The sequence below is a fragment of the Loxodonta africana genome, chromosome 18 (genome assembly GCF_030014295.1).
Source record: "Loxodonta africana isolate mLoxAfr1 chromosome 18, mLoxAfr1.hap2, whole genome shotgun sequence".
In the NCBI taxonomy this organism is placed as follows: Eukaryota; Metazoa; Chordata; class Mammalia; order Proboscidea; family Elephantidae; genus Loxodonta; species Loxodonta africana.
The window spans coordinates 2,416,395-2,441,664 of record NC_087359.1 but is presented as its reverse complement, the minus strand read 5'-3'; the positions used below and the strand labels follow the sequence as shown (position 1 = coordinate 2,441,664).

Here is a 25,270-nt window from a genome sequence, read left to right as displayed (position 1 = left end):
AATGATTTAGCTACTCTGGTAATCATATTAATGTGCCAAGTCTCTGGAATTCACATATACCACTGTTCATCTGAAATTAATGAATTATAGTGGTTATGCAAAATATTGGAGAAAATTATGCATAAAAACAATTTGGAAAAATTTTCTTCTTAAGCAAAAGATAAGAGCTTTACATGATGTAGACCAAGTCTAGTAGTAAATTGTGAACTGACTTTCAAATTCCTTCCAAAATAAGTTTTTAAAGAACTTTGTTGTTGTTAGGTGCTGTTGATTCGATTTGACTCATAGCAACCCTATGTATAAGAGAATAAAACACTGCCCAGTCCTGCACCATCCTCACAATCATTGCTATGTCTGAGCTCATTGTTGAAGCCACTGTATCAGTCCATCTCATTGAGAGTCTTCCTCTTTTCCTTTGACCCTCTGCTTCATCAAGCATAATGTCCTTCTCCAGAGACTGATCCCTCCTGATAACATGTGCAAAGTATGTGAGACAAAGTCTCATCATCCTTGATTCTAAGGAGCATTCTGTTTAAAAAATAACAATTAATATATTATCTACCAAGCATTGGACAGTAGTAGCATAGCTTAAAATTCCCTTTAAAAATGGATAATGAACCAAAAGTTAATAATATTAAAGCAAAAAAAAAATCCACATAAAGCAACTCATTCTGTTAAGTTCTAGGTAAATGTCTTAACTGCCCCTCCAACCACACTAGGTGCTCTGTTCCTGTTTTGCAGGTGCCCAACCCCAGGCTGTGATGGGTCAGGCCATGTGACTGGAAATTACGCTTCACACAGAAGGTAGGGCTGTTCCCATTTCTGAGATGTATGCCAGCATGTCAGCTGCAGTAATCAGCCAGATCACATGGTTTTTTTCTTGTTGTTGTTGGGTAACTCTTTTAGTTTGTCTGGCTGCCCTCGTGCCAGGAAAGGTGGTGTCAAGATGACCCCTACCAAGGATGAAAAAGAAGACCCTGAACTTAAGTAAGTGCAACAGGGAAGGCCATGGCATAAGGGCACGCCCCACCTTGTTGGTTCCACGGGAGGGGCACAGTGAAGGTACAGGCCTGAACGGGGCTGCAGCTGAGCATTGACTGAACTTTAGGCACCTTGGAAGCAAGAGTCAGATTGCTTGGATGTTCGAGGAAATATTCCCATTCCTAGCTATATTTCCATATTTTTTGATAATGCAAACAAAATGGGGAAGTTTTATACTTTTCCAATAGTTTTAAAGGGGAGTATCATTCTGGAAGTGGTATAGTATAACAAACATGGCAGCATTTCCCCCTGAAACTTTAATTTTGCTTAAGGTGAAATTTTATCTAAAACAAATTACCTCCAAAGAGAAATATGCTACTAAGTCTTGGTCGATGTTATGCAAGTATCAACGTGTAAATTAAAACCACTGGCTCTACAACTGTTCTAAGTACAATATTTATAAATTTGGAAACCAGAGTTTCAGTTCTATGAGTGATGTGCTCTATAACATTGAGTAAGGCAGTAATGTTTTATACCCTTGGTTTTGTTTGGGGGCATAATAACCTAGCGCTTAAGTGGTCAGCTCCAGAGGCATCAAGTCTGAGCAGAAACTTGTTCCATTTTTGTAAAATGGTGGCAAGTTACTTACGCGCTTAGCAGCCCCTTTTCCACACCTCTAAAATGGGATAATGACACTCTCTACCCAGTCGCTTTGTTGTGAAGGTTGAAGAGATAGTACATGAAAACACCTTAACTCAGAGCCTGTGGACTGGTAGTGCTGCTTAGTTAGCTGCTGTTGTACCCTCCTAAAATGCTGTAACTTCACGACTTGCCTTCTGGGTAGCATGGAGTTACCACTGTCATCTTATTCATTTTTTACTAAACTTCATGCCCAAAGGAATGAGAATCATCTGGTCTCGCCTAGCAAGCAATGCATCTGCTATGTCTGTCTAGGTGTCCTGTGATAGGCTGTGATGGCCAAGGTCACATCTCAGGTAAATACACCTCCCACCGCACGGCTTCCGGCTGTCCCCTGGCTGCCAAGAGACAGAAGGAGACTCTTCTCAACGGGACTTCCCTCTCCTGGAAACTCAACAAACAAGAACTGCCCCATTGCCCCCTGCCTGGCTGTAATGGACTGGGCCACGTCAATAATGTTTTTGTCACCCACAGAAGGTATTGTTTGATTTCTGTCTTTTTCTGTTGTTGATGATGCTGTGATTGTTTGTCAATGGAGTTGCTTTGGGGGAGCAAAATAACCTCTGGGAGGTCATTAATCCTACCACTCTAGTTGCCATAACAATGAGTCTTGCCAGATAGGTATTTGACCGGTTTGAACAATGAAGAATGCTGTTTTCTCCATTTCTGAAAATTCACTACAGTTTTCTGGTGCTGTAGAAACTACGCATTTGTGTTTTGTATTCTAAAGTAATGCTTATGCTGCTGTTTTTAATGGATCTGTCATTATTTGGCCAGCTCCAAGTGGTGGCACCTACTCCATTATGCTGTGTAATTACAGACTTTCACTTTACATATTTGTATCATTCCCTCCCTCTCACAAACAGGCTTGATTTCAGGACAAAATTGTAGTTATTTTACTGATGGGAAGATGGGACTCTTCCAGATCAGTGAGAAAGAAGATAACCCAGTGACCACTCAGTGGACAACAGGATGGGGGATACTTAGAAGATCCTTGTACAGTGTCACAAAGACTTAATTCATTTATCACTGAGTGCCAGTATTTCAGCTAGACCCTGTCCTGGGCAACAGTGACCAAAGCCCACCATTGGTTCACATTCTACATAAAGCAAGAGGAGTTGGATATTCACTGCACACTTTCCCATCCAAGGGGCCTCTCCTCTCCCTGGCCACTGCCCGTGATGACAATTTAAAGCCCAATGTTGCTTTAGTGAGTCCTGATGCCTTGATTATGAGCTGGGCCATTTTGACATTTTGTTCAGCTCTAAAGAAAAGTATCAGAAAATAAAGCCTTCCAGGGATAGCTTATTTAAATGGATGAAATCTGCTTATGACAAAAACCTGAGATTTTTAAGTTGTTTATTTTCTGATAGGTTTCAAATTCAGGCTCGAGTCCACAACAGCACATATCATTGTATTTTGAGTCCGAATCACCATTTTAATGCAGGAACGCCAGTCACAAACCAAGTGTGCCTAAAGGCACATCTACTACACAGTAGCTTTTCTCTCAGGCAAAGACCTCAGTAGTGTCCATGTTACCATTGATGGTAAAATGTTATGTAGTCCTTTGGTGAGCACATCCTTCTGTTGGCCATAAAGAAATTATCTTTACAAAGTGTAAGGAAGTTTTAAGTGAGATGCGACGGTTTAGTGAGGCTGTGGAACAACTCTCCTTGTCAGACTGGGCTCTCCTAGAACGTGGGTAAAAGGGTGATTGGAAGGGCCACTTTAGCAAGCAGATTGCCTTAATTAGTCAAGCTGAACATGAGCATGTCTTGCAACCCAGGCCCTAACTGTTAAGCTGACACCCCAGGGGCTCACATCCTGGAGCCAGGAGACACTTACGACAGTGTCTGTAGCAACTTTGCTTTTATAATTCCAGACAGGGCACAGCCCACATGCTCACTAGTGCAGGTACATACCAGGGTGACTGCACACAGCAGTGAAAAGAACGTACCACAGTGTACATATCAGCATGGATGCGTCTTAGAGCGTAATGCTGAGCAGAAGTTGCTGAAGAATACGTGCAGTTCAAAAACCTGTTATAAATGAATGAATGAATTGAATTGTGTCCCCCCAAAATATGTGTTGGAATCCTAACTCTTGTACCTGTGAATGGGTTTGTCTTTAGCCTAACCACTATTGAGATTTCAAAAGAGCAGATTAAGCACAGAAGCAAACGAACACAAATGTGGGAGAGATAGATGCCATATGGAAATCGTCAAGGAACCCAGGAACTCTGGGACTAGAGATGCTGAGACAAGGATTTTTTCCCAGAGCAGACATGAGAGGATTCCCCTAGAGCTGGTTCCCTGAATTCAAACTTCTAGCCTCCTAAACCATGAGAAAATAAATGTCTGCTCTTTAAAGCTACCCACTTGTGGTATTTCTGTTACAGCAGCACTTGGAAACTAAGATACATGCACAGGTGGCAAAATGACATTTTAAAAACCTAGGGTATTATTCACCTAGAATGCAAGATAATGGCTGGCTCTAGGGCGGCAGGTGAAGGCAATTGTTGAGGAGCAGCTAGGCTGTGGTAAAGGCATTGTAAGACATGCTCTGTTTTTTTAAGGTAAATGGTATTCATCTTTATAGTGTTCTTTAAACTGGAGAGCAACTGTGTAAATATTATATATTTCATAACAAGAAAAAGATTATGATCTGGAAAAAGTAGGCTGTAATAATAATGGAAAGATGATATTTTCTAGGAAAAGGAAAGCAATTAAGAGTTTACACAAATGACTAACTCAAATCTCACTGTTCTTTTTCACTAGGTAGTGAAAAAGAAAAAATTTTTTTTTTTCTTTTTCACTAGATATTTCTATTATGTAAAAGATTTAAGGGACTGAATTTAATTTGGGGTGCTCTCTTTAAGGTAGAATACTGTTTCTTTACTACATACAGAGTTTAAGGAAATACCAGGATGTCTAGCTTATTGCTTGGCATGTTGTAGGTGTTCAGTGTAGATTATTTCCTTTCCCCTTTGCAAAAATAATGTATATGTGTATATATGCAGGAATTACACAGGAATTTTGTGCTCTAATTCATGATGAGCTTTCAGATGTTCCATATTTTAAACCTAAAATCCCTGAAGTTATTTCGTGCTCTTTACAATCACTAGTTACCTGATAACAGCTGACATATGTATTCAAGACTCTGACTGCTCCAAGAGAGAGCACTGTCCTAAGTAATGTACATGATTTATTCATTAAACCTCTACAAAACCCTTTGAGCTACATGGGTGTTCCAAATTTCCTCATTTGACAGAGAAGAAATAAGCCCAGGGCAATTAAGGCACTGCCTGCTGTCACATGGGTAGGAAATGGCAGAGCTGAGGTCTGAATACAGCCTTAGAAGGCAGAGCCCCATTCTTGACCACCGTGCTATCAGCCTCCCCTGGTGTCTAGTGAGCTCTCACCATGTGCCAGGCACTGTGCTACGAGTATCACAGGCACTATTGCATATAGTTCTCTCAACCATCCTGGAAAGTAAATTTTGTGGTTATTCCTATTTTGCTGAATTGTAGCAAGGTTAAGTGGCTAGTCCAAGGTCTGGTGTTCCTAAGTGGAGGCACTGGGATTCAAATGGAAGCTGTCTAACTGAGGGGTAGCATTCTTGTCCTTTATGCCAGACTGGATACATGTTTTGTTTTAAATTCATCTTTTTAATACAAGGTCTCTGATAATTAATGGGAAAAAATGTAAGATCTATTAGTTTGCTCACAAGTCTCTTGTTGCCACACAAAAATCAGTTGGAACTCCCTAAAAATATAGGTTCTCCAGCTGTGATCACTGAAAGAGAATCTCTCTAATGATACTGAGAACCACCCAGTAACATAGCTGGGCAGATGGTGATTCCAGACTACAAAGTGGAGGACTCTGGGTATCTTGTTTGTCAACTACAGAGAGCATCCAGAAGAACATGCTTGGCATCCAAAAGTTCACAGCCACTACAGTTAGGCACTGCTTGAACAGAACCTCTTCCATCCAGGCTGGGCTTAATATTAAGTGACGTCATGAACCTTTAATTGATTCCAGAAAGGTAAATAATTCCCGATCACTTTTATGCAAAGGAAGAGAAATCCTATCCTTTGGCTCAAATTATGCTACGATCCAAAAATATTCAGTTGCAAATAAAATGCGAGCATGGATATTCTGATCATTGTATCGCTGTTGTTGTTAGGTGCCATTGAGTCAATTTTGACGCAAAGTGACACTGTGTACGACACAAAGAAACACTGTGTGGTTCTGTGCCATCCTCACAATCTTTACTGTGTTTGAGTCCACTGTTGTAGCCACTATATCAATCTACCTCATGGAGGGTCTTTCTCTTTTTCACTGACCCTTATACTTTACCAAGCATGATATCCTTCTCCAGGAAATGGTCCCTCCTGATAAAATGTCCAAAGTCCATAAGAAAAAGTCTCTCCATCCCTGCTTCTAAGGAGCATTGTGACTGTACTTATTCGAAGACAGATTTGTTCCTTCTTCTGGCAACCCATGGTATATTCAATATTCTTTACCAACACCATAATTCAAATGCGTCAATTCTTCTTCAGTCTTCCTTATTCATTGTCCAATTTTGCATGCATATGAGACAACTGGAAATACCGTGGCTTGGGTCAGGCACACCTTTGTCCTCAAAGTGACATCTTTGCTTCTTAACACTTGAAAGAGGGCTTTTGCAATAGATTTGCTCAAAGCAGTACATCGTTTGATTTCTTGACTGCTGCTTCCATGGGTATTGATTGTGGATCCAAGTAAAACAAAATCCTTGACAACTTCAGTATTTTCTTCATTTATCATAATGTTGCTTACTGGTCCACTTATGGGGATTTTTGTTGAGGCATAATCTGTACTGAAGGCTGTAGTCTTTTATCTTCATCAGTAAGTGTTTCAAGTCCTCTTCACTCTCAGTAAGCAAGGTTGTGTCATCTGCATATCGTAGGTTGTTAACGAGTCTTCCTCCAATCCTGATGCTGTGTTCTTCTTCATATAGTCCAGTTTCTCAGATTATTTGCTTAGCAGGCAGACTAAGTATGGTGAAAGAATACAGACCCCCCTCCCACACACACACATTTTCTGATTTTAAACCACTCATTATCCCCATGTTCTGTTCAAACAACTGCCTCTTGGTCTATGTATAAGTTCCTCATAAGCACCATTAAGTGTTCTGGAATTCCCATTCTTTGCAATATTATCCATAGTTTGTTATAAGCCACACAGATGAATGCCTTTGCATAGTCAATAAAACACAGGTACACATCTTTCTGGTATTCTCTGCTTTCAGTTAAGATCCATCTGACATCAACAATCCCTTGTTCGATGTCCTTTTCTGAATTCGTCTTGAATTTCTGGCATTTTCCTCATGATATACTGCTAAAACAATTTTTGAATTATCTTTTTACTTGTGTGTGATATTAATGATATTATTCAATAATTTCTGCATTCTGTTAGATCACCTTTCTTTGGAATGCACACAGATATGGATTTCTTCCAGTCGATTGGCCAGGTAGCTGTCTTCCAAATTTCTTGGCATAGACAAGTGAACACATCCAGCATTGCATCCTTTGTTGAAACGTCTTGATTGGTATCTGCCAATTACTGGAGCCTTGTTTTTCATCGATGCCTTCAGTGCAGCTTGAACTTTTTCCTTCAGTACCGTTGGTTCTAGATCATATGCTACCTCCTGAAATGGTTGAACGTCAACCCATTATTTTTGGTACAGTGACTCTGTGTATTCCTTATGTCTTCTTTTGATGCTTTCTGGATCATTCAATATTTTCCCCCATAGAATCATTTAGTATTGCAACTTGAGACTTGAATTTTTTCTTCAGTTCTTTCAGCTTGAGAAATGCAGAAAGTGTTGTTCCCTTTTGGTTTTCTAACTCCAGGTCTTTGCACGTTTCATTATAATACTTTGTCTTCTCGATCTGCCCTTTGAAATCTCCTTTTCAACCATTTTACTTCATCATTTCTTCCTTTCACTTTAGAAACTACATTCAAGAGCAACTTTCAGGGTCTCTTCTAACATTTATTTCAGTCTCTTTTTTTGTTTGTTTGTTTCCTATCTTTTAAATGGCCTTTTACTTTCTTCATGTATTATGTCATTGATATCATCCCACAACTCGTCCGGTTTTTGGTCATTAGTGTTCTATGCATCAAATCTATCCTTGAGCTGGTCTCTAAATGCACGTGGGATATGATATACTCGAGCTCGTACTTCAGCTCTTGTGGACTTGTTGTCATTGTATACCACTTATTTCAGAGAAAAGAAAATCCTATTTCGGATGAATACTTTGCCCTGTAAGTAATATCAGCACTATGTTTACATGATAATTACTTAGCCTTTGATTTAAATCTTTATATTACAAACATCTACTTTGAAAAAAATAAATCTGAGAAGACAATTGACAGTATATTAAAACACACACACACATTATTATGCATGTTTGTAAGTTTAAAACCCCAGAAGTCCTGTGACCAGTAGAACTCATTTAGTGCTAGGCCATATTTTTGTCCTTTTATTAAGGTTTAATATACTGCAAATAATTATGTCTACTATCTAAGTTATATCACCTGTCATTTTACTTTCAGAAGGCAAATGAAGATAAATTGTCTTGATACACCTTAGTAGACATGTCAAACCATATAAGGCATTTTTTCTCTTCCTTTGCAATATGATTCCCAAGCCCAAGAAGGAGACCCCCCAGCCTGCCAAACCCACCTTTGCTTAATGAGGGCAATAGAGCCTAGTGGAGGACCTGGCTCCTCTCAAAAAGAAGAAAAGAGCTTTAAGATACTTTTCTGCCCCCAATTTTTTTAAATTTAGTATTTGTTTTATATTCCAGAAGTTAAAACAACATTGAAAGATACAAAGTATCAGGTGGTCTTTTTGAAACCAGAGCCTCCTTTTCTAAATTATATGGTTAGTCACATAGCTGCTGATGTTTCGCTAACTTTTCCACACCACTGTCACACCTGTATCTGAACAAAGCAGATCGTTGAGGGGAGAAGGGTGTAAGAGGTGCTAATGAGGTATTCATATCCATTACACTATAAACCAATTTAACATTAAAAAAAAATTGCCTTTGAGTCGATTTCAACTCATAGTGACCCTATAGGACAGAGTAGAACTGTCCTATCTATAGGGTCTCCAAGGAGTGGCTGGTGTATTCAAACTGCCAACCTTCTGGTTGGAGCCAAACTCTTAACCACTGTGCCACCAGGGCTCCAGAACTTACCATAAATAGGCCACTTTAAATACCCAATACATCCACTAAATATTAATTCAAGTCATAACCACTTTCTGAGGACACATTTATGGCAGAAAACAACACAGACTTGTGAAAACTTTTCAGATAATGAAGCTTACATAGGCCACAATCTACAGTGAGAAGTTCAAAAAATAGAAAAATCAGGTTTAATGTTAGTTTATAATTTTCCTTATTTTCTTTTCCTGTGTAAAATATTTTATAGCTTATCAAATATTAAAATATTTTTTTTATTTTACGCACATATAATTTTTCTATAATTTATATTATCTTAATATGGAATAATTTAGTATTCTTATAAAATACATTCATTCAGTGAACATTTATTGAGGGCTTCTATCCAGTAATGTTTCCTTACACTCTGTGAAGTGGCCCTATCTTCAAGTTGATGTGATCATTTCATATATGAACTGAAACTAATTTTCTGTGAAAAATAATATTTTAAGTGGCTGATTGTGGTAATTTTGAATTTGATATAAAAATCGCATCTACAAAAATACAACAAAATTACAAAACAAATTAATGGCTGCTTAGAACAACAAAATTATCTGATAATACATTATGGAAAACAAGTTTTGGTTAATGTTGTCATTAGCAGGAAACCCTGGTGGCATAGTGCTTAAGTGCTACGGCTGTTAACCAAAAGGTTGGCAGTTCAAATCCACCAGGTGCTCCTTGGAAACTCTACGGGGCAGTTCTACTCTGTCCTATAGCGTTGCTGTGAGCTGGAATCAATTCCACAGCAATGGGTGTGGTTTTTTGGTTTTTGTCATTAGCAGATTGTTGCAATTTAAATAAAGTAGATGACGTTAAAGGAAACAATTACTGCTGAAGGGCTCAACTGTTAAAGGAAAGGGTGGCATGCCTCCTCACTGCAGGAAATAGACTTCCAAGGAGGCGATGGCATCTCAAGATTTGTAGTGGTTCCTTTCCCCTTTCAGAGTAGAGGTTCTTAAAATGAAATATAATGTTTTAAAAGTCAAATAAATTAGAAACTTCCCTATCCTCCAACGGTGAATTTAACCAGGGGGAGGCTGGTACTGGTAGTGCTATTTGGGGCTTGTATTAGTATGTTATAATGCTATCATAAAAGGATGACACTACTGTGTGAATAAAGATAGAAGGACCTAGATTCTGGTACACATGGAATTTTGACTGATTTGGAACAATTCTTTTTCATAATAATATTTACAATTTTAGGTTTACAGAAAATAACCACCAGTAAATAAAGGCACTTGTATAAATGCAGAACAGTAACATTTTAACAAAATAAACTATATTATGATTATGTATCATCAGTAGCTATTTATATTTTTGCTTAATTAAAAAAAACATTTTACGTTATTTCAGGGCCTTTGCTTTTGTTTGAATAGGTGCCTACTTGTCACTCTCTCTAAGGAAACTGCAAACAATGATGCAGTTAGTAAGCAGGCAAAAACTTAAATAGTAGAAAGCGAAATTTTTTTAAAAAAAAGGAAATAATATGCATTTCACACAGTATAATTTCTTTTTCTGCAGCTTATCTGGATGTCCTCTAAATGCGCAAGCCATCAAAAAGGGCAAAGTCTCTGAAGAACTCATGACCATCAAGCTAAAAGCAACTGGAGGTAAGAATGTGGGGGATCACGGTCTTCACCCCGAGGTCCAACTGTGGCCCCCCAGAGGATTCTGAATGTCAACGCGTAATTTCTTCCCATGTGACAAAACAGTATGGTACATTATTCCTTTCTGGATATTATCTCTCTTTACCCTTTAGTAGCTAAAGTAGTCAGAGATACATTAATCATTTTCCTCTAAATCAAAAAAAAAAAGAAGTAAAATTGTATTGTATAAACCTAATGCAAAAATAAAGGTTCACTCAAGAAATATAATTGAGAGGTAAAAAATTAGCTCCCTAGAGCCCCTAATATACTGAGGACACCTGCTGTCTACATATATGTGCATCATTCATGGACTTCCGTTGGCAGTTGGAATACCAGAGGCATAGCCTCCAGCATCACTGCAACACACAAGCCACCACAGTGCCACAAACTGACAGAAGGGTGGTGGAAAAAAGCAAAAGCAGCTGCCTGATTTTTCATGCTGTGTGTAATCTTTCAGGGCTCACTTTTTACCCTTTCACCTTATACTTCTAAGTGTCACCATGTTGTCTTTGGTGGATGGGGGCTTGTGACCAGGTCCTGCTGTAATGGACAGTGTTGCTGTGTACATGTGCACATGCCTCCTGTTGTACACGTGCAGCCATGTGTCTATGTGTGTACCTAGGTATGGGGTTGCTGGGTCATAGAGAATGGGAACGTTCGCCTTCAGTAGGTAATGAATGATTCTCCAAAGCAGTTACCCAGGAAAGTATAAGAACCTCAGTCTCCGTCAATCAAATTGTCAAACCCATCCTGATGCATGAAATCGATCTTATTAAATCCAAATGAAGTTTACATTTATCCCTGTTAATGGTCATCACTTCGGATTACAATTATCATTCTAGACTGAGATTATCTTAAATCCAGCTTCTGGCTTCCTTAATATTAGCCATCTCTCCCAGATTTTTGCAATTATTAAAATGTATTCATATCCATTCTATAAAATAATGATGGGAAGATAGCCCCCCTGTGGGTTCAGCGCTTTACATTTTGTTGTATTAATTCTCACAAGGTAGATATTATGTCTATTTTACAGAGGAGGAAACTGAGGAACAAAGAAGTCAAGTAAGCGTCCCACTTCAAGAACAGGGGTCAAAGCCAGCATGCAAACTCTGAAGCCTGTGTTCTTTCCTTTAAATCACATTTGCTCCTTATCCACATTCAAGCAGAGCACGGGGTTGTGTGTCCTTGGACTCTGTCTCTCATGCCTGCCTTCCCAGCTCTACCCAATTGTGGTCTACATGGTCCCACTTGGTTACACAGACTACCCGATCACTGGGCATGATTTATGTCATGGCTGTTCTTGCAGCATTGTGTACAGAGAACTCACGGGGTCCAGAGTCAAGGGCCTTGGAGTTTCATTCTGTCTCTGCCACCTGAACTTGGGTGGATTAGTCTCTCTAAGGCTCAGTGTTTTCATACCTGATAGAAGAATAAAGGATGGCAGGGATGTTTAAGTAAGAGAACATATATCCCAGCATACCTGGGATATAAGGGAACTACTTTAGAGGTGTACTTTTCTACTCCCTCTTTTCTTTCTTACAGAGAGATTCAATTCTGCAACCCATTTTACCCACTTTTTCCTGGATATGTGTAACGTGGGGCAAACTTTCAACAGTTTAAAGTCTGATTTTCACTTTCATTTTCACCATAAATTAAGTGTAAAATGACTCCTATCTTTGAAAGTCTCATACGCATAGGCATGTATTTTCAGTGTGAACTGATAGTCTGACTCTTTGTAGGTATAGAGAGTGATGAAGAAATTAGACATCTGGATGAAGAAATAAAGGAGCTGAATGAATCCAACCTGAAAATTGAAGCAGATATGATGAAGCTGCAGACCCAGGTAAATAATAATAATAATTAGTTACCTTTATGGTAATTTTAATCTTGATGGATACAGAATATTGAACCTTTAAACCTGTGATTAAAAATGTATGGATATCTTACAGCAAATATACTAAGAATTTCTTAATTACACAATTATCTTTTAAAAACCTGAATGGATGGATTATCCCAGGTCTTCAGTCACCGATTCAGTGGCTACAGGCAAACTTTCTTGTGGTTTTACCTTGGTTGCCTCCAAAGTTTCCTTAGCAAATAAAGCAGATCTTCCCTCAGTAAAAGATTCTATAGACTAAATGGTGATTCAGGAAACTTGTGGTGAGAAGATGAGAGTACTCAGTTTTATTTAAAATCCAAGAAATCGTAGAAGTATTTGTTTCCGTAATTTTTCTAGAACGACTCTGAACATGTATTTGTTAGAAACAAATCTTAATGTACAGTCTCTTGAGTTGATTCTTTTCCCCCTAAAAATGCAAACAATTTCTCAACTTTGCATTCTCCTATGAAATACATGCTCTGTACCCTGATGAAATTTATCCAGTTAGAAATTAGAAGTTCAGTGCAGGACTTTTTAATACTGACTATATTACAGCAAGCCAGAAGGCTCAGAATCGTGATGCAAAGCCCATCCGCAAGGCTGTCCCTCTTCTGCTCTCCTGAGAGGCAGGGTTTGCACACCACATACTCACTGATCTCTCAGGAGTCTTCACACAGAGCTCAAGACCAGGGCTTCAGTCCATCTGAAACTTGTTGCTGGTTCCTTACCCTGCACAGATTAGTGGAAGAATCTTCCTCCATTATTAATGATCAGGTCCACAGAGACAGCCAACTGTGTTGGATTTGGAATCATGGGAAAACTTCTTGGAACCATGAGTGACCTAGCAAAGGCCTCTGTGCTCATGGAGCCTGAGGTCAGGTCGGGGGGGTGGTATCAGACAATAATCAAAAAACTATCATTGAGTGAGTTTTGCCACATGTTAGCGCTGTGTCCTATGGAAAAAAGAAGAAATTGAAGTGGATAAGGAGAACTGGAGGAGCGAGGAGCAGCCAGGTTTCAGGAGTAAATAGGAGGGTCTGGCCAGGCTTCAGCAAGGAGACATGTTGGGAAGGCTTATGGAGTTGCTGGAAGAGGCAGACAGGTGGGGAAGAGTGTTTCAGAGAGAGAAAAAGCAAGAGCAATCACCCTGAATCAAGGCCAGGGTGGTCTGGGCTGAGCCAGTGGGTGGGGGTCACAGGAGGGTGTCCCACTCGGAAGGACTCTGGTTTATTTTGAATGAAACACAGACGTGTTATAGGGTTCGGAGCCTTGGGGTCAGACAGCCTGACTTAAATGTTTAGAAGACATTGTGGTGTCACCTTAGGGGGGAAGGGGGAGACTAATCAGGGCACCGCTGAGAAGGGACTATGACCAATACACTGACCTTGCTGTGTCATCACAGAGCCGGTGGGCAGGATCACTGTCTGGGTATTTTGAAGGTAAAGCAAGTCGCAGGGAGGCCTCGAGGCCTGAGCGACTCTTAACTGGAGAAAAGAGGGCTGTGTGTGGAGCAGTCATGGGGGAGTGGCAGAAGCTTAACTTCTGAACACATTGAGTTACAGATATCTGTGGAATAGCCATGTGGAGATGTTGAATCTGTAAATTGCAGGAGAAGTCTGGGCTGCAAATGTAAATTTGGGGACTGGATTCCTGTGAGAGATGTTGCTGCAGATGTGCTCCTCGGCCTGGGGATTCAGCCAATGGATCTCCCTCAGGCAGAAGTCTTCTGTACTTATATCCCACCATGTTTCCATTCTAGATCACATCTATGGAGAGCAACTTGAAGACCATAGAGGAGGAGAACAAGCTTATTGAACAGAACAATGAGAGCTTATTGAAGGAGCTGGCTGGGCTGAGCCAAGCCCTCATTTCTAGCCTTGCTGACATCCAGCTCCCACAGATGGTGAGTCCAAGTCAGAAACAGCGGAGTCCCATCACTGTGCTTGCAGTACCGCTTTGCAGCTGTTGACATGGCTGCAGTTAGAAGTGCTTACCTTTGAGGGGCCGTCAGCAATCCCAGGGTTAACATGGCTCATTACATACCTCCCTGTGAACATGATAAGTACACACAGTATATTTAAATTATACTAAGGCCAAGGATTTATTGTATCAGAGGAGTCATTCAGAGAAGAGGGTTTGTTTGGAGCTTGTTTTAGAATATAGATTGAAAGTTGAAGGCTAAGACTCTCTCACTAAAAATATGTCCCAAATAGAATATTTCATGGCTTACAAAATCTGAGACCTAACCATCCACATTGTTCACCCCACTCAGGAACTACAAAAAATGCTTAGTACCCAGTAGACTTGTTGTTTCTTCCTTCACACTGAAGAACATACTTCAGTTCTCCTGAGATAGCATAAAAAGCACAAAAGTAAGCAAATTGTCCTTAATTCTCAAATTTAAACATAGATATAGCACACATTTAGGATTATAGAAAATTAGTTTCCTTTACATTTTCATACATAGAAATAAGCCTTTAGAAGTGAACCTACATTATTGAGTGCCCTTAATTTCCTCAGCACCTGGATCCTTAGAACAAGTTTTCTAAAGTTGTATATTTTATATCTAAAATGTCTTAAAGAAGCAACAATTTAATGAAGAAATATAATTGGTTTTCTTTACAAAAATAAATCCTTTAACTACCCAACGTTCTAGCATAGAGTCCTCATTTTAACCAATTCCAAATGTGTTTTTTGACCAAAAAAAAAAAATAATAACATAGTAATAACACAAAGGAAAAGAAATTACTGTTTTATGGCCATCATTCAAATAATTATTGCATAATATTGATATTATTTACTAACATTTCTCTAATTATTACCTCACATTTCTATTTCTGAAAATTTTTTTCTTCTTCACCAGGGACATAAGAATAATTGTTATCATACAAGGGATTCCATGTGGTGATTTTTAGGGCTTTTCACATAAAACATTTACAACAGCACCAAAGAGGAAGTATTGTTATTCCCACTCTACAGTTGGGGAAAACAAGACTCAGAGTTTACATAACGTGATCCAGCTTCCAAAGCTAGCACTTGTTTGATGCACCTGGCTGTAGGGTGCTCCCTTTGTCCTCTCTGCCCCCCCCGCGTCCACGTCTAGTTAGGATTCTCCAGGAAACACACAGCACAGCCAAGGCAGAAATGGAAAGGAAGCAGAAAACTATGATTATAAAAGCACTGTAACTTAGACTGGTATTTTGTTTAGCACCACAACCTAATCCTCACATTTAGAAAGTTTACCACCTAAGCGGTAACACTAACAACAGTAGTATAGACTTTTTAAAGTGTCTTACTTCACAAGCACCTTGTGAAGTAAGATACATATCACGTTTCTTTTTTAAAAAAAGGGGGGAAATGGAGGTATCAGATTTGGATAAGTCACATCCCATGAGTGCCATGCATGTTCTTTCATTTGCACCTTCGGGTTGCACATATTGGACGTGTACCACCATGGAAGCACCACCTTAGGCAAAGGAGATACCAACACACACACACACACACACATACACACACACAGGTATGCATAAACCCTAACTTTGTAAATCCGATACTCTACCTAGAAAGATAGAGGTGGAAATCAGAAAGGATATCACAATCAAGCTACGTGGAAAATGGCCAGAATGGTGTCTGAGATAGAGAAGGGAGATTTTCCAGCACACAGCTGATTAGTGAGTCACTTGGTCAAATCTTAAATTCCTGATGTCATGCCCATTGAAATTAAAGGCACTGGCTCATACAAACAAAGCCACCCTTACCAGCTTCACCCACATTCACCTTCTACAAACAGTTCTTTCTGTGCATGTCTGGCCCAGGCCACCTCCTAAGTACTCCAGCCCTGAGGGGCCCAGGATCTACTTTATGTGGCTCCAGATTGACCAACAAAATCCTGCACAGTCAAGTCACATTAATATCATTAATCTCATTAATCAATTGGGAAAAAAGTGCTCTGATGAATCCCAACCCACCCTCTATCTCTCTTTATCTCCCCAAAATTCCCTCGGTCGTTTGGATCCTTGCCTGCCCTCCAAGAATCCTGAGTCTCAGGTAACCTTCACTGTCCCTCCACCTATCTGTTGCCTCAGCCGGAGCCACTGCGATTGGTACGTTGTGTTTTGTCTTTATGCAGGGACCAATCAGTGAGCAGAATTTCGAAGCATATGTAAACACACTGACAGACATGTACAGCAATCTGGAGCGGGACTATTCCCCAGAATGCAAAGCCCTGCTGGAAAGTATCAAGCAGGCAGTGAAGGGCATCCATGTGTAGGATCACTGCGCTGCCAGCAACAGAAGTCTCCAACAGCAGTAACTCCACATGAGTATGGTAGGGGTTCCCACACTGCTAAGGCATGAGGTTGCCATGCTGCATTTACAATTGCAACATTGCACTAATTTTTTTCCCCAGCTGACATAAACAGGAAAGAAAAACTATGATAGACTATTTGGGTTAAAAGCAATGCAGTCAAATATTAGATCTTATTTATTTTCATATATTTTTCTTTCATTTCTTCATTGCACTCTTTTTTTGTAAAACGTATGTAAAATAAATGTGACATTTTTATATTTTATTTATTTCTAATCAAAGAGTTATTTATCTTTTAACTGCATTTTGAAGTCTGCCGTATTTTTACATGTATGTTTATTAATTTATTTTCCAATAGAATTTAAATAGAAATGTTATTCTCAAACCACATATCTTGCTGAGTTTAAAGGAGGAAACAAAAAGCGTGAAGGAATTTTTTTGTCTAAGGACTGCACTATGGTCTCGTTGATATTTGCATTCTTTTCTCCCCCTTTCACTGGCTTCCCTATTTATAATGTTTGCTGTGATGTGAGGAAGAAGGAATGAGAAGACAAATGGCGCCCACTAGTGGGAATCACGCACTAACAAAAGCACAGTACCCTGGAAAACAGCCTGTTGAGAATTTGTTAGCAATAATTAAATACAGCAATCAGCAAACTATTCAACTTGGCTGTATGGTTTTGTTAATATGACTTATTTATTTGAATGTTTTAAAGAAACATAAGTTTTTCTAGTGATGCGTTGTCTGTTTGTTTTCAAGTCATATCAGAGAGTTGGCAACTCTTATCCCAAGATGAGAAGCAAGGCTTGATGTGACCAGCCAGGCTTTCCTGCCATATGTTGGTACAATATACAAGTGACAATATTGATGTAGATTTGTACTTAGCAAATACAAACACATCCAAATGGAAAATTTTGTAGATACCTTATCCCCTGAAATAGCATTTATCTTACTGGGTTTACTGGAAAGGAAGGGAAAACACATTAACACATAAAAATGTTAACTCCAATAATCTGAGTAATTACTTTGAACGCTGGCAACATTGGTTCCTTCCCTCTTAGGCAACAAGACAACTTTCAATTTAATAAAAAAATGATCTTTCCATAAGACTCCACATGCTACAAAGTATGCGCAAGTGCACACACACACACGCACATCCACTCATACACACACACACAAAATTGAGCCTGCGATCTTGAATTTCTGAATGGATCAGAGCTTAGTAGTTGCTATAGTAAAGGCAATGTCTATTTCAGGGACTGTAAGTAGTTAAGCATTATTTGAAAAGTTTTTTTATATTTATTTTTTTTAAGAAAAAGGTATAGACAACCAGCTAAACTGCCTTTTTGGTATGCACACACACACCTCACGTGCAGATGTGCCTCCGTGTCAACGTACACATGAACTCAGTGTGGGCTTCATTTCCTGTGCTATGACAAAAGTGTTTATTTTTTATTAGCCTCATTGATAGATATTTAGATTGAATGTGATGGCATTCAAAGGCTTGATATAGTCCACTGTTATCACTTTTACCTGCACAAATTAAAAGTAACCCTCAGCAGTCATTCCACACTCATCAAATTGTGGTCCTTATTATGCATTAAGTGAGGCTTTATCTTTGCTTTGGGGTTTATTCAAACCCTTGAATCTTAGCTTAGTGAAAATGAGATGTCTGTTCTTAGGTAGGAATGGTGTTTATTTAAAAATCAGTTTTAAGAAAAGAGCTACCATATGTGCTGTCTATAATAAATGGGACACCAAACAAAATTTTCTATTAAAGTTATGTACTTGCAAACATTTTGCTATATAGTACTTGATAGATGCATACAAATGAGTTCACTTATTGCAAAGGCAAAAGTTTAATTTGCTAAATATTTTAACAGGTTTGCTATATGTTTTATTTAAAGTAAATCTCTTACCAATCTATGTATGCATTATTATAATTTTCTTTGGCTTCGGGTTAATTTATTTGTGTTTGGACGTTTTGTGAAGTGTGTTTCCATTTATTTGCCTCCTTTGTACTTGATGTGTTTTGTAATGTGCACTGAATTTTTTTTTTCTTTTCAACTATGTTAACAATCAACACTGTACATTGGGTCTTTTGTAAACAAGAAAAAAGGCAATGATGTATGCATTTTTTCTTAATTTGAAGTAGTTTGTATACTGTTTCTTCAAACAATTAATATTTCTTACATCAAAGCAACAATATTGTGTTCAGTGCTGTACATTTGGTATATGGTAGGAAATAAAAATTGATAATGAGTTTTGTTGTGTTCTTTCTCAGGCTACTACACGGAAAATATTATCACCACCCTATAAAAGTCCTCTGGGTCTTTTCAAGATTCAGTCACAAAGGGGTTCATAATTTGTCTCACCTCCATGCCTTTAAACACACTGTTCCCTCTGCCTGCAATGCCCACCTAATCCATATGCAGCACTTTTTCCAGGAAATCAAAGTTAGTTAGTAACCATCCACCTCTTTTCCATAGTACCCCATGTGTATCTTGATCTCAATGCCTGTCGCTGTTTCACTGTTCCTCACTAGGCTGATTTGACGCTGAAGTCAGGGAGTGGGCTCTGTGTTTTGTTGTTATCTGCCATCGATTTGGCTCTTGACTCATGGTGACGCCATGCACGATGGAATAAAATGCTGCCTGGACCTGTGCCATCCCCATGATTGATCATGGATTAGACTATTGTGAGCCGTAGGGCACTTAGCCCTCAAGTAGTTCTGATGTATTTCGGATTTGCAGGCCAGTCTATTTGGCTTATTTTCCCTCCCCTAGTGTACAAGACTTTTTAGCTGATTGACGAGTCATCACAATCTTTGTTATAGTATAGACAAAACCATAAATGCCTTTGCCATAAGGCTTGTGTGTTGGTATGATGCCGAACAGGTTTCAGCGGAGCTTCCAGACTAAGGTGGGCCAGGAGAAAGGCCTGGCCATCTGCTTCCAAAAATCACCATTGAAAACCCTATGGCTCACAATGGTCTAATCTATGATCAAGCATGGGGATGGCACAGGTCCAGGCAGCATTTTATTCCATCGTGCATTGCATCACCATGAGTCAAGAGCCAAATCGATGGCAGATAACAACAAAACAGAGCCCACTCCCTGACTTAAGCATCAAATCAGCCTAGTGAGGGAACAGTGAAACAGCAACAGGCATGAAGACCAAGGTTCATATGGGATGCTATGGAAAAGAGGTGGATGGTTACTAACTAACTTTGGTTTCTTGGAAAAAGTGCTGCATATGGATTAGATAGGCATTGCAGGTGAAGGAAACAGCATGTGTAAAGGCATGGAGGTGAGACAAATTATGAACACAGCATCTTAGTGTATTTAAAACACACAAAAAAACTGTAGCAAAGTGAGAAGTGAAAAGCCCAGATAAGTGGGAGAGAGGATCGAATGATAAATGGCCAAGCTAAAGGGTTCTAATTTCCACAAGCAGACTTCAGAATGCAAAGAAAGAAAGATTTAACATCAGAGAATGGTAGGATCAGATTTCCATTGGAGAGTTTTCCAGCAATAGAGACACAGGACTAAAATACTTCTACTTGAATCATTGCCCTGGAGGAAGAGAAGGGGATGATCATTCTTTGATTTGCCCCTTTAGAAAAAGTTTAGAAAATTATCTTGCTACAGTACATAAATATTTTATTAATTTAGTAAAAAGGTAATGTTTTGCATGTCTTTTTACATGCATAAAAAAAAAAAATCCACCAAATCCATTCCCATCCAGTCGATTCTGATTCATTGCGACCCTACAGGATGGAGTAGAACTGCCCATAGGGTTTCCAAGGCTGTAATCTTGACAGAAGCAGACTGCCACATCTTTCTCCCATTGAGCAACTGATGGGTTTGATCCGCCGACCTTTTGGTTAACAAAGGAGCGCTTTAACTGCTGCACCACCGGGGCTCCTTTTACACCCACAGTACTGTTAAAAATAAACTCGTGAATTAGCTCAAAAGAATAACACAGGATTTTATTGCTCTATGATTTAATAAACAATTTTTAAATTGGTGCAGTGCTTCTCTGTGCAAGAAGAAAAATGCTCCCAGAGGGTTAAATGCAAGTTTTGTGTTGCTTAATGAATGCAAGTTCACATGGTGACAAAGTACTTAACACTTCTTTTCTTTATTCTTGAAAATATACACAGCAAAACATGCACCAATTCAGCAATTTCTACGTGTATGGTGACATTGATTACATTCTTCAAATTGTGCAATGATTCTCACTCTCCTTTTCTGATGTGTTCTTCCCCTATTGACATAAATTCACTCACCCCTACACTTCTTACCTGACCTTTTGAGTTGTTGTTATCAATTTGATCCCATATAGATAGTTCCTTAAAAGAGCACAATGTTCACAGCAGAAATTTTTTACTAGTTAAGCTGGACCGTTTGGTTTAAGAAGACTTCAGAAAGATCAGTCCAAAGGACTAATAGACCATATCTGCCACAGTCTCCACCAGATTGAGTCTGGTACCACTAGATGGTGCCCGGCCACCACCACTGACTGCTCTGAAAGGAATCACAATAGAGGGTCCCAGACAGACCTGGAGAAAAATGTAGAATAAAATTCTAACTCACAAAAAAAGAACAGACTTACTGACCTGACAGACTGGAGAAGCCCCCAAGAGTATGGCCCCCCGGACATTCTTTTAGCTCAGTAATGAAGTCACTCCAGAGGTTCACCCTTCAGTCAAAGATTAGACAGGCCCATAAAACAAAATGAGACTAAAGGGGCACACTGGCCCAAGGGCAAGGACTAGAAGGCAGGAGAGGACAGGAAACCTGGTAATAGGGAACTCAAGGTTGAGAAGGGAGAGTGTCGATGTGTCATGGGGTTGTTAACCAATGTCATAAAACAATATGTGCAGTAAAAAAAAAAAAAAAAAACCTCAGGAGGTATTTTTGATTTAAGGTTTTAGGGTTAAACATTATATCAGGGCAGTAGTTTCAGGGTTTCACCAGTCTCAATGGCTCCAGAAAGTTTGGATTCCATTAGAAGTTGAAATTCTGTTCTGCTTTTTTTCCATTTTGATCAGGATTCTTCCTTAGAATCTTTGATATAAATGTTCAGTAATGGTAGCCAGGCACCATTCAGTTCTTCTGGTCTCATGGCAAAGAAAGCATTTGTTCAGGTGGGCAACTAGCCACACGTTCCGTTCCCTCTGCCTGTTCCTGACTCTTCTTTTTCTTTTATTGCTCCAGGCAAATAGAGACTAATTGTTGTTCTTTGAATGGCCACGTGCAAGAATTTAAGACCCTAGTCACTATGTAAAGAAATAGGAGGTAAAACAGAAACACTAAAAAAAATATTCAATCATATATCCATCAGTTTGTCATACTATGGTGGCTTGCACGTTGCTGTGATACTGGAAGCTTTGCCACCGGTACTTTAAATACTAGCAGGGTTGCCCTTCTTGGACAGGTTTCAGTGGAGCTTTCAGACTAAGACAGACTAGGAAGAAGGATCAAGCAGCCTACTTCTTAAAAAATTAGCCAGGGCAAACCTTATGAATAGCAGCTGAACGTTGTCTGATATAGTGCTGGAAGAGGAGCCCCTTAGGTTGGAAGGCACTCAATATACGACTGGGAAAGAGCTACCTCTTCAAAGTAGAGTTGACCTTAATGACTAGGATGGAGTCAAGCTTTCCAGACCTTCATTTGCCGATGTTGTATGACTCAAAATGACAAGAAACAGCTTCAAATATCCATTAATGATCAGACCGTGGAATGTATGAATGTAAATTTAGGGAAATTGAGAGTCGATAAAAATGAAATGGAGAAGGCGGAGCCAAGATGGCGGAATAGACAGACGCTTCCATCGAGCCCTCTTTACAACAAAGACCCGAAAAAACAAGTGAAAGGAGTATATTTGTGACAAGCTGGGAGCCCTGAGCATCAAAGGCAAGCTTAGACAACGAACTGAGGGGCAGGGGAAGGAAGAGACCATTCAGAAGCGGAGAGGAGTTACCGGACCTGAATCGCGGGGAGCCCTCAGGCATCATTCCCTGAGCGGCAGCGGTGGCGGCGGGCTGGAACTAGCTTTCTGCCACAGTTTCCTCAGGGAGAAGCAGCCAGCCACACAGCCCACTCACGCCTCCGGAACCTGAGGAGATGGGCGCTCTCGGCAAAAGCTAAATACTTGCGTATATTTTACCACACCCCCACCCCCTCCAACCCCAAGCTGGCTTCAGTGGCTGAATCCCTAGGCCTGAGATAGGCCCTGGTGAGCACCTGGAGCTGTCCTCCCGGCCATGGAGAAGGAAAAAATTTGCAACTGGGGGGAAAAGATAATTTGCTAGCTCCATTAACTGGGGGAGCTCAGGACAGAAGTGGCTCCTGTCCAGGCATAAACCATTCGTGGACCTTGAGCACCTTTCCCTTCTGCATTGACCTGTGTGGGCCTATTTCGGGAGAATAGGCCCTTGTTGGCAAACTCCAACCATTTCAGCTGTGAGGTGGAGAGGTGGGTGTTTGACGTTTGACATTGCTTTGCCTATTAAACAAGGTCCTCACCTAACCACAACAGGGACCTAAGAACTGGTGGCTCCACTCGGGTCGTCCAGCCACCCGTGACACGGGTCCAGGGATAACTGGTACCTCCCAGTCCTTACAACAAAAACTTTGGGTGCCCATGGTCTCTCTGCAGAGCCCACCCACCAGCACTCTAGGGGCCGGTTGTCAGCCCCCTGCCTTGTTCAGAGCATGACCCCCTGCTGCAATCAGATACCGGTATACACGCCAATCACCCCTACTTCTCTAAGACTGTAGGACAGAGCCTGTAACACACACTTGATATCAGCTACCTGGGAACCTGAGCTGAATTCAACAAGAAAACTGAAGGGACTCCTAGACTGATATACCTGATAACAGCTATAGCCAGCTGGGGACAGGACACCAGAGCTCCAAAGGTGAAAATAATCAAGCTAGCTCACTCAAGCCAACCCATATGGGTATACCAAAACAAAACAAAGCAAGCAGCTACGACAGAGTAGGCAAGCATAAACTAATACAATAACTTACAGATGGCTCAGAGACAACAGTCAATATCAAGTCACATAAAGAAACAGGACATGATCACCTCAACAGGCTCTCAAAACAAAGAATCCAGGGATCTTTTAGATGAAAGTGCATTCCTGGTATTACCAGATGCACAATACAAAAGTTTAATAATATACAGAACCCTTCAAGACATCAGGAAGGAAATGAGACAATGCACAGAACAAGCCAAGGAACACACAGATAAAGCAACTGAAGAAATCAGAAAGATTATTCAGGAACATAATGAAAAGCTTAATAAGCTGGAAAAATCCATAGACAGGGAGCAATCAGAAATTAAGAAGATTAACAATAAAATTACAGAATTAGATAACTTAATAGAAAGTCAGAGGAGCAGAATTGAGCTAGTAGAAGCTAGAATTTCTGAACTCGAAGATAAATTATTTGGCACTAATATATTTGAAGAAAAATCAGATAAAAGAATTATAAAAAAGCAAGAAAACTTAAGAATCATGTGGGACTCTATCAAGAGAAATAACCCACAAGTGATTGGAGTACCAGAAAAGGGAAGGATAACAGAAAATACAGAGAAAATTGTTGAGGATTTGTTGGCAGAAAACTTCCCTGATACTGTGAAAGGTGAGAAGATATCTACCCAAGATGGTCATCGAACTCCACATAAGGTAGATCTTAAAAGAAAGTCACCAAGACATATTAAAATCAAGCTTGCCAAAACCAAAGATAAAGAGACAATTATAAGAGCAGGGAGGGATAAAAGAAAAGTCACCTACAAGGGAGAGTCAATAAGAATAAGCTCGGACTACTCAGCAGAAACCATGCAGGCAAGAAGGCAATGAGATGACATATTTAAAATTTGAAGGAAAAAAACTGCCTGCCAAGAATCATATATCCATCAAAACTGTCCCTTAAACATTAAGGTGAAATTAAGACATTTCCAGATAAACACAAGTTGAGGGAATTCGTAAAAACCAAACCAAAACTACAAGAAATACTAAAGGGAGTTCTTTGGTTAGAAAATCAACAATATCAGGTATCGACCCAAGACTAGAACACTGGGCAGAGCAACCAGAAGTCAACCCAGATAGGGAAATCCAAAAAAAACAAAGCAAGATTAAAAAAAAAAAAGCCCAGCACAGGGTAACAGCGATGTTATTATATAAAAGAAGACAACATGAAAATAATAAAGACGGACTGAGAAATGCAATCATACACCTTCCATATGGAAAGGAAGATACGGCGATACAAAGAAACAAAAGTTAGTTTGAAATTTAGAAAAATCGGGGTAAATAGTAAGGTAACCAGAAAGGAGACAAACTACCCTACTCATCTAAATAAAATACTAGGGAAAAAAGAGACTCAGCAGAAACAAAATCAACAACAACAAATATGGGGAAAGGACAATATATAAAGAAAATCTACTCAGCACATAAAATCAAGTGGGAAAAAGA

General features: G+C 39.6%; 1 protein-coding gene across 1 annotated transcript in view; it reads left to right on the top strand.

The window, feature by feature from the left end:
• ST18 (ST18 C2H2C-type zinc finger transcription factor) overlaps positions 1 to 19,271 on the top strand; it is a 120,993-nt gene extending 101,722 nt beyond the window's left edge. Inside the window, exons 15-21 of the mRNA XM_023538869.2 lie at positions 742 to 804; positions 907 to 987; positions 1,936 to 2,157; positions 10,475 to 10,563; positions 12,339 to 12,442; positions 14,238 to 14,381; positions 16,608 to 19,271. Of these exons, the coding sequence (XP_023394637.1) occupies positions 742 to 804; positions 907 to 987; positions 1,936 to 2,157; positions 10,475 to 10,563; positions 12,339 to 12,442; positions 14,238 to 14,381; positions 16,608 to 16,748 (844 nt within the window). The 3' untranslated portion in view covers positions 16,749 to 19,271. The remainder of the gene's footprint in view (positions 1 to 741; positions 805 to 906; positions 988 to 1,935; positions 2,158 to 10,474; positions 10,564 to 12,338; positions 12,443 to 14,237; positions 14,382 to 16,607) is intronic.
• Positions 19,272 to 25,270: the final 5,999 nt, after the last annotated feature.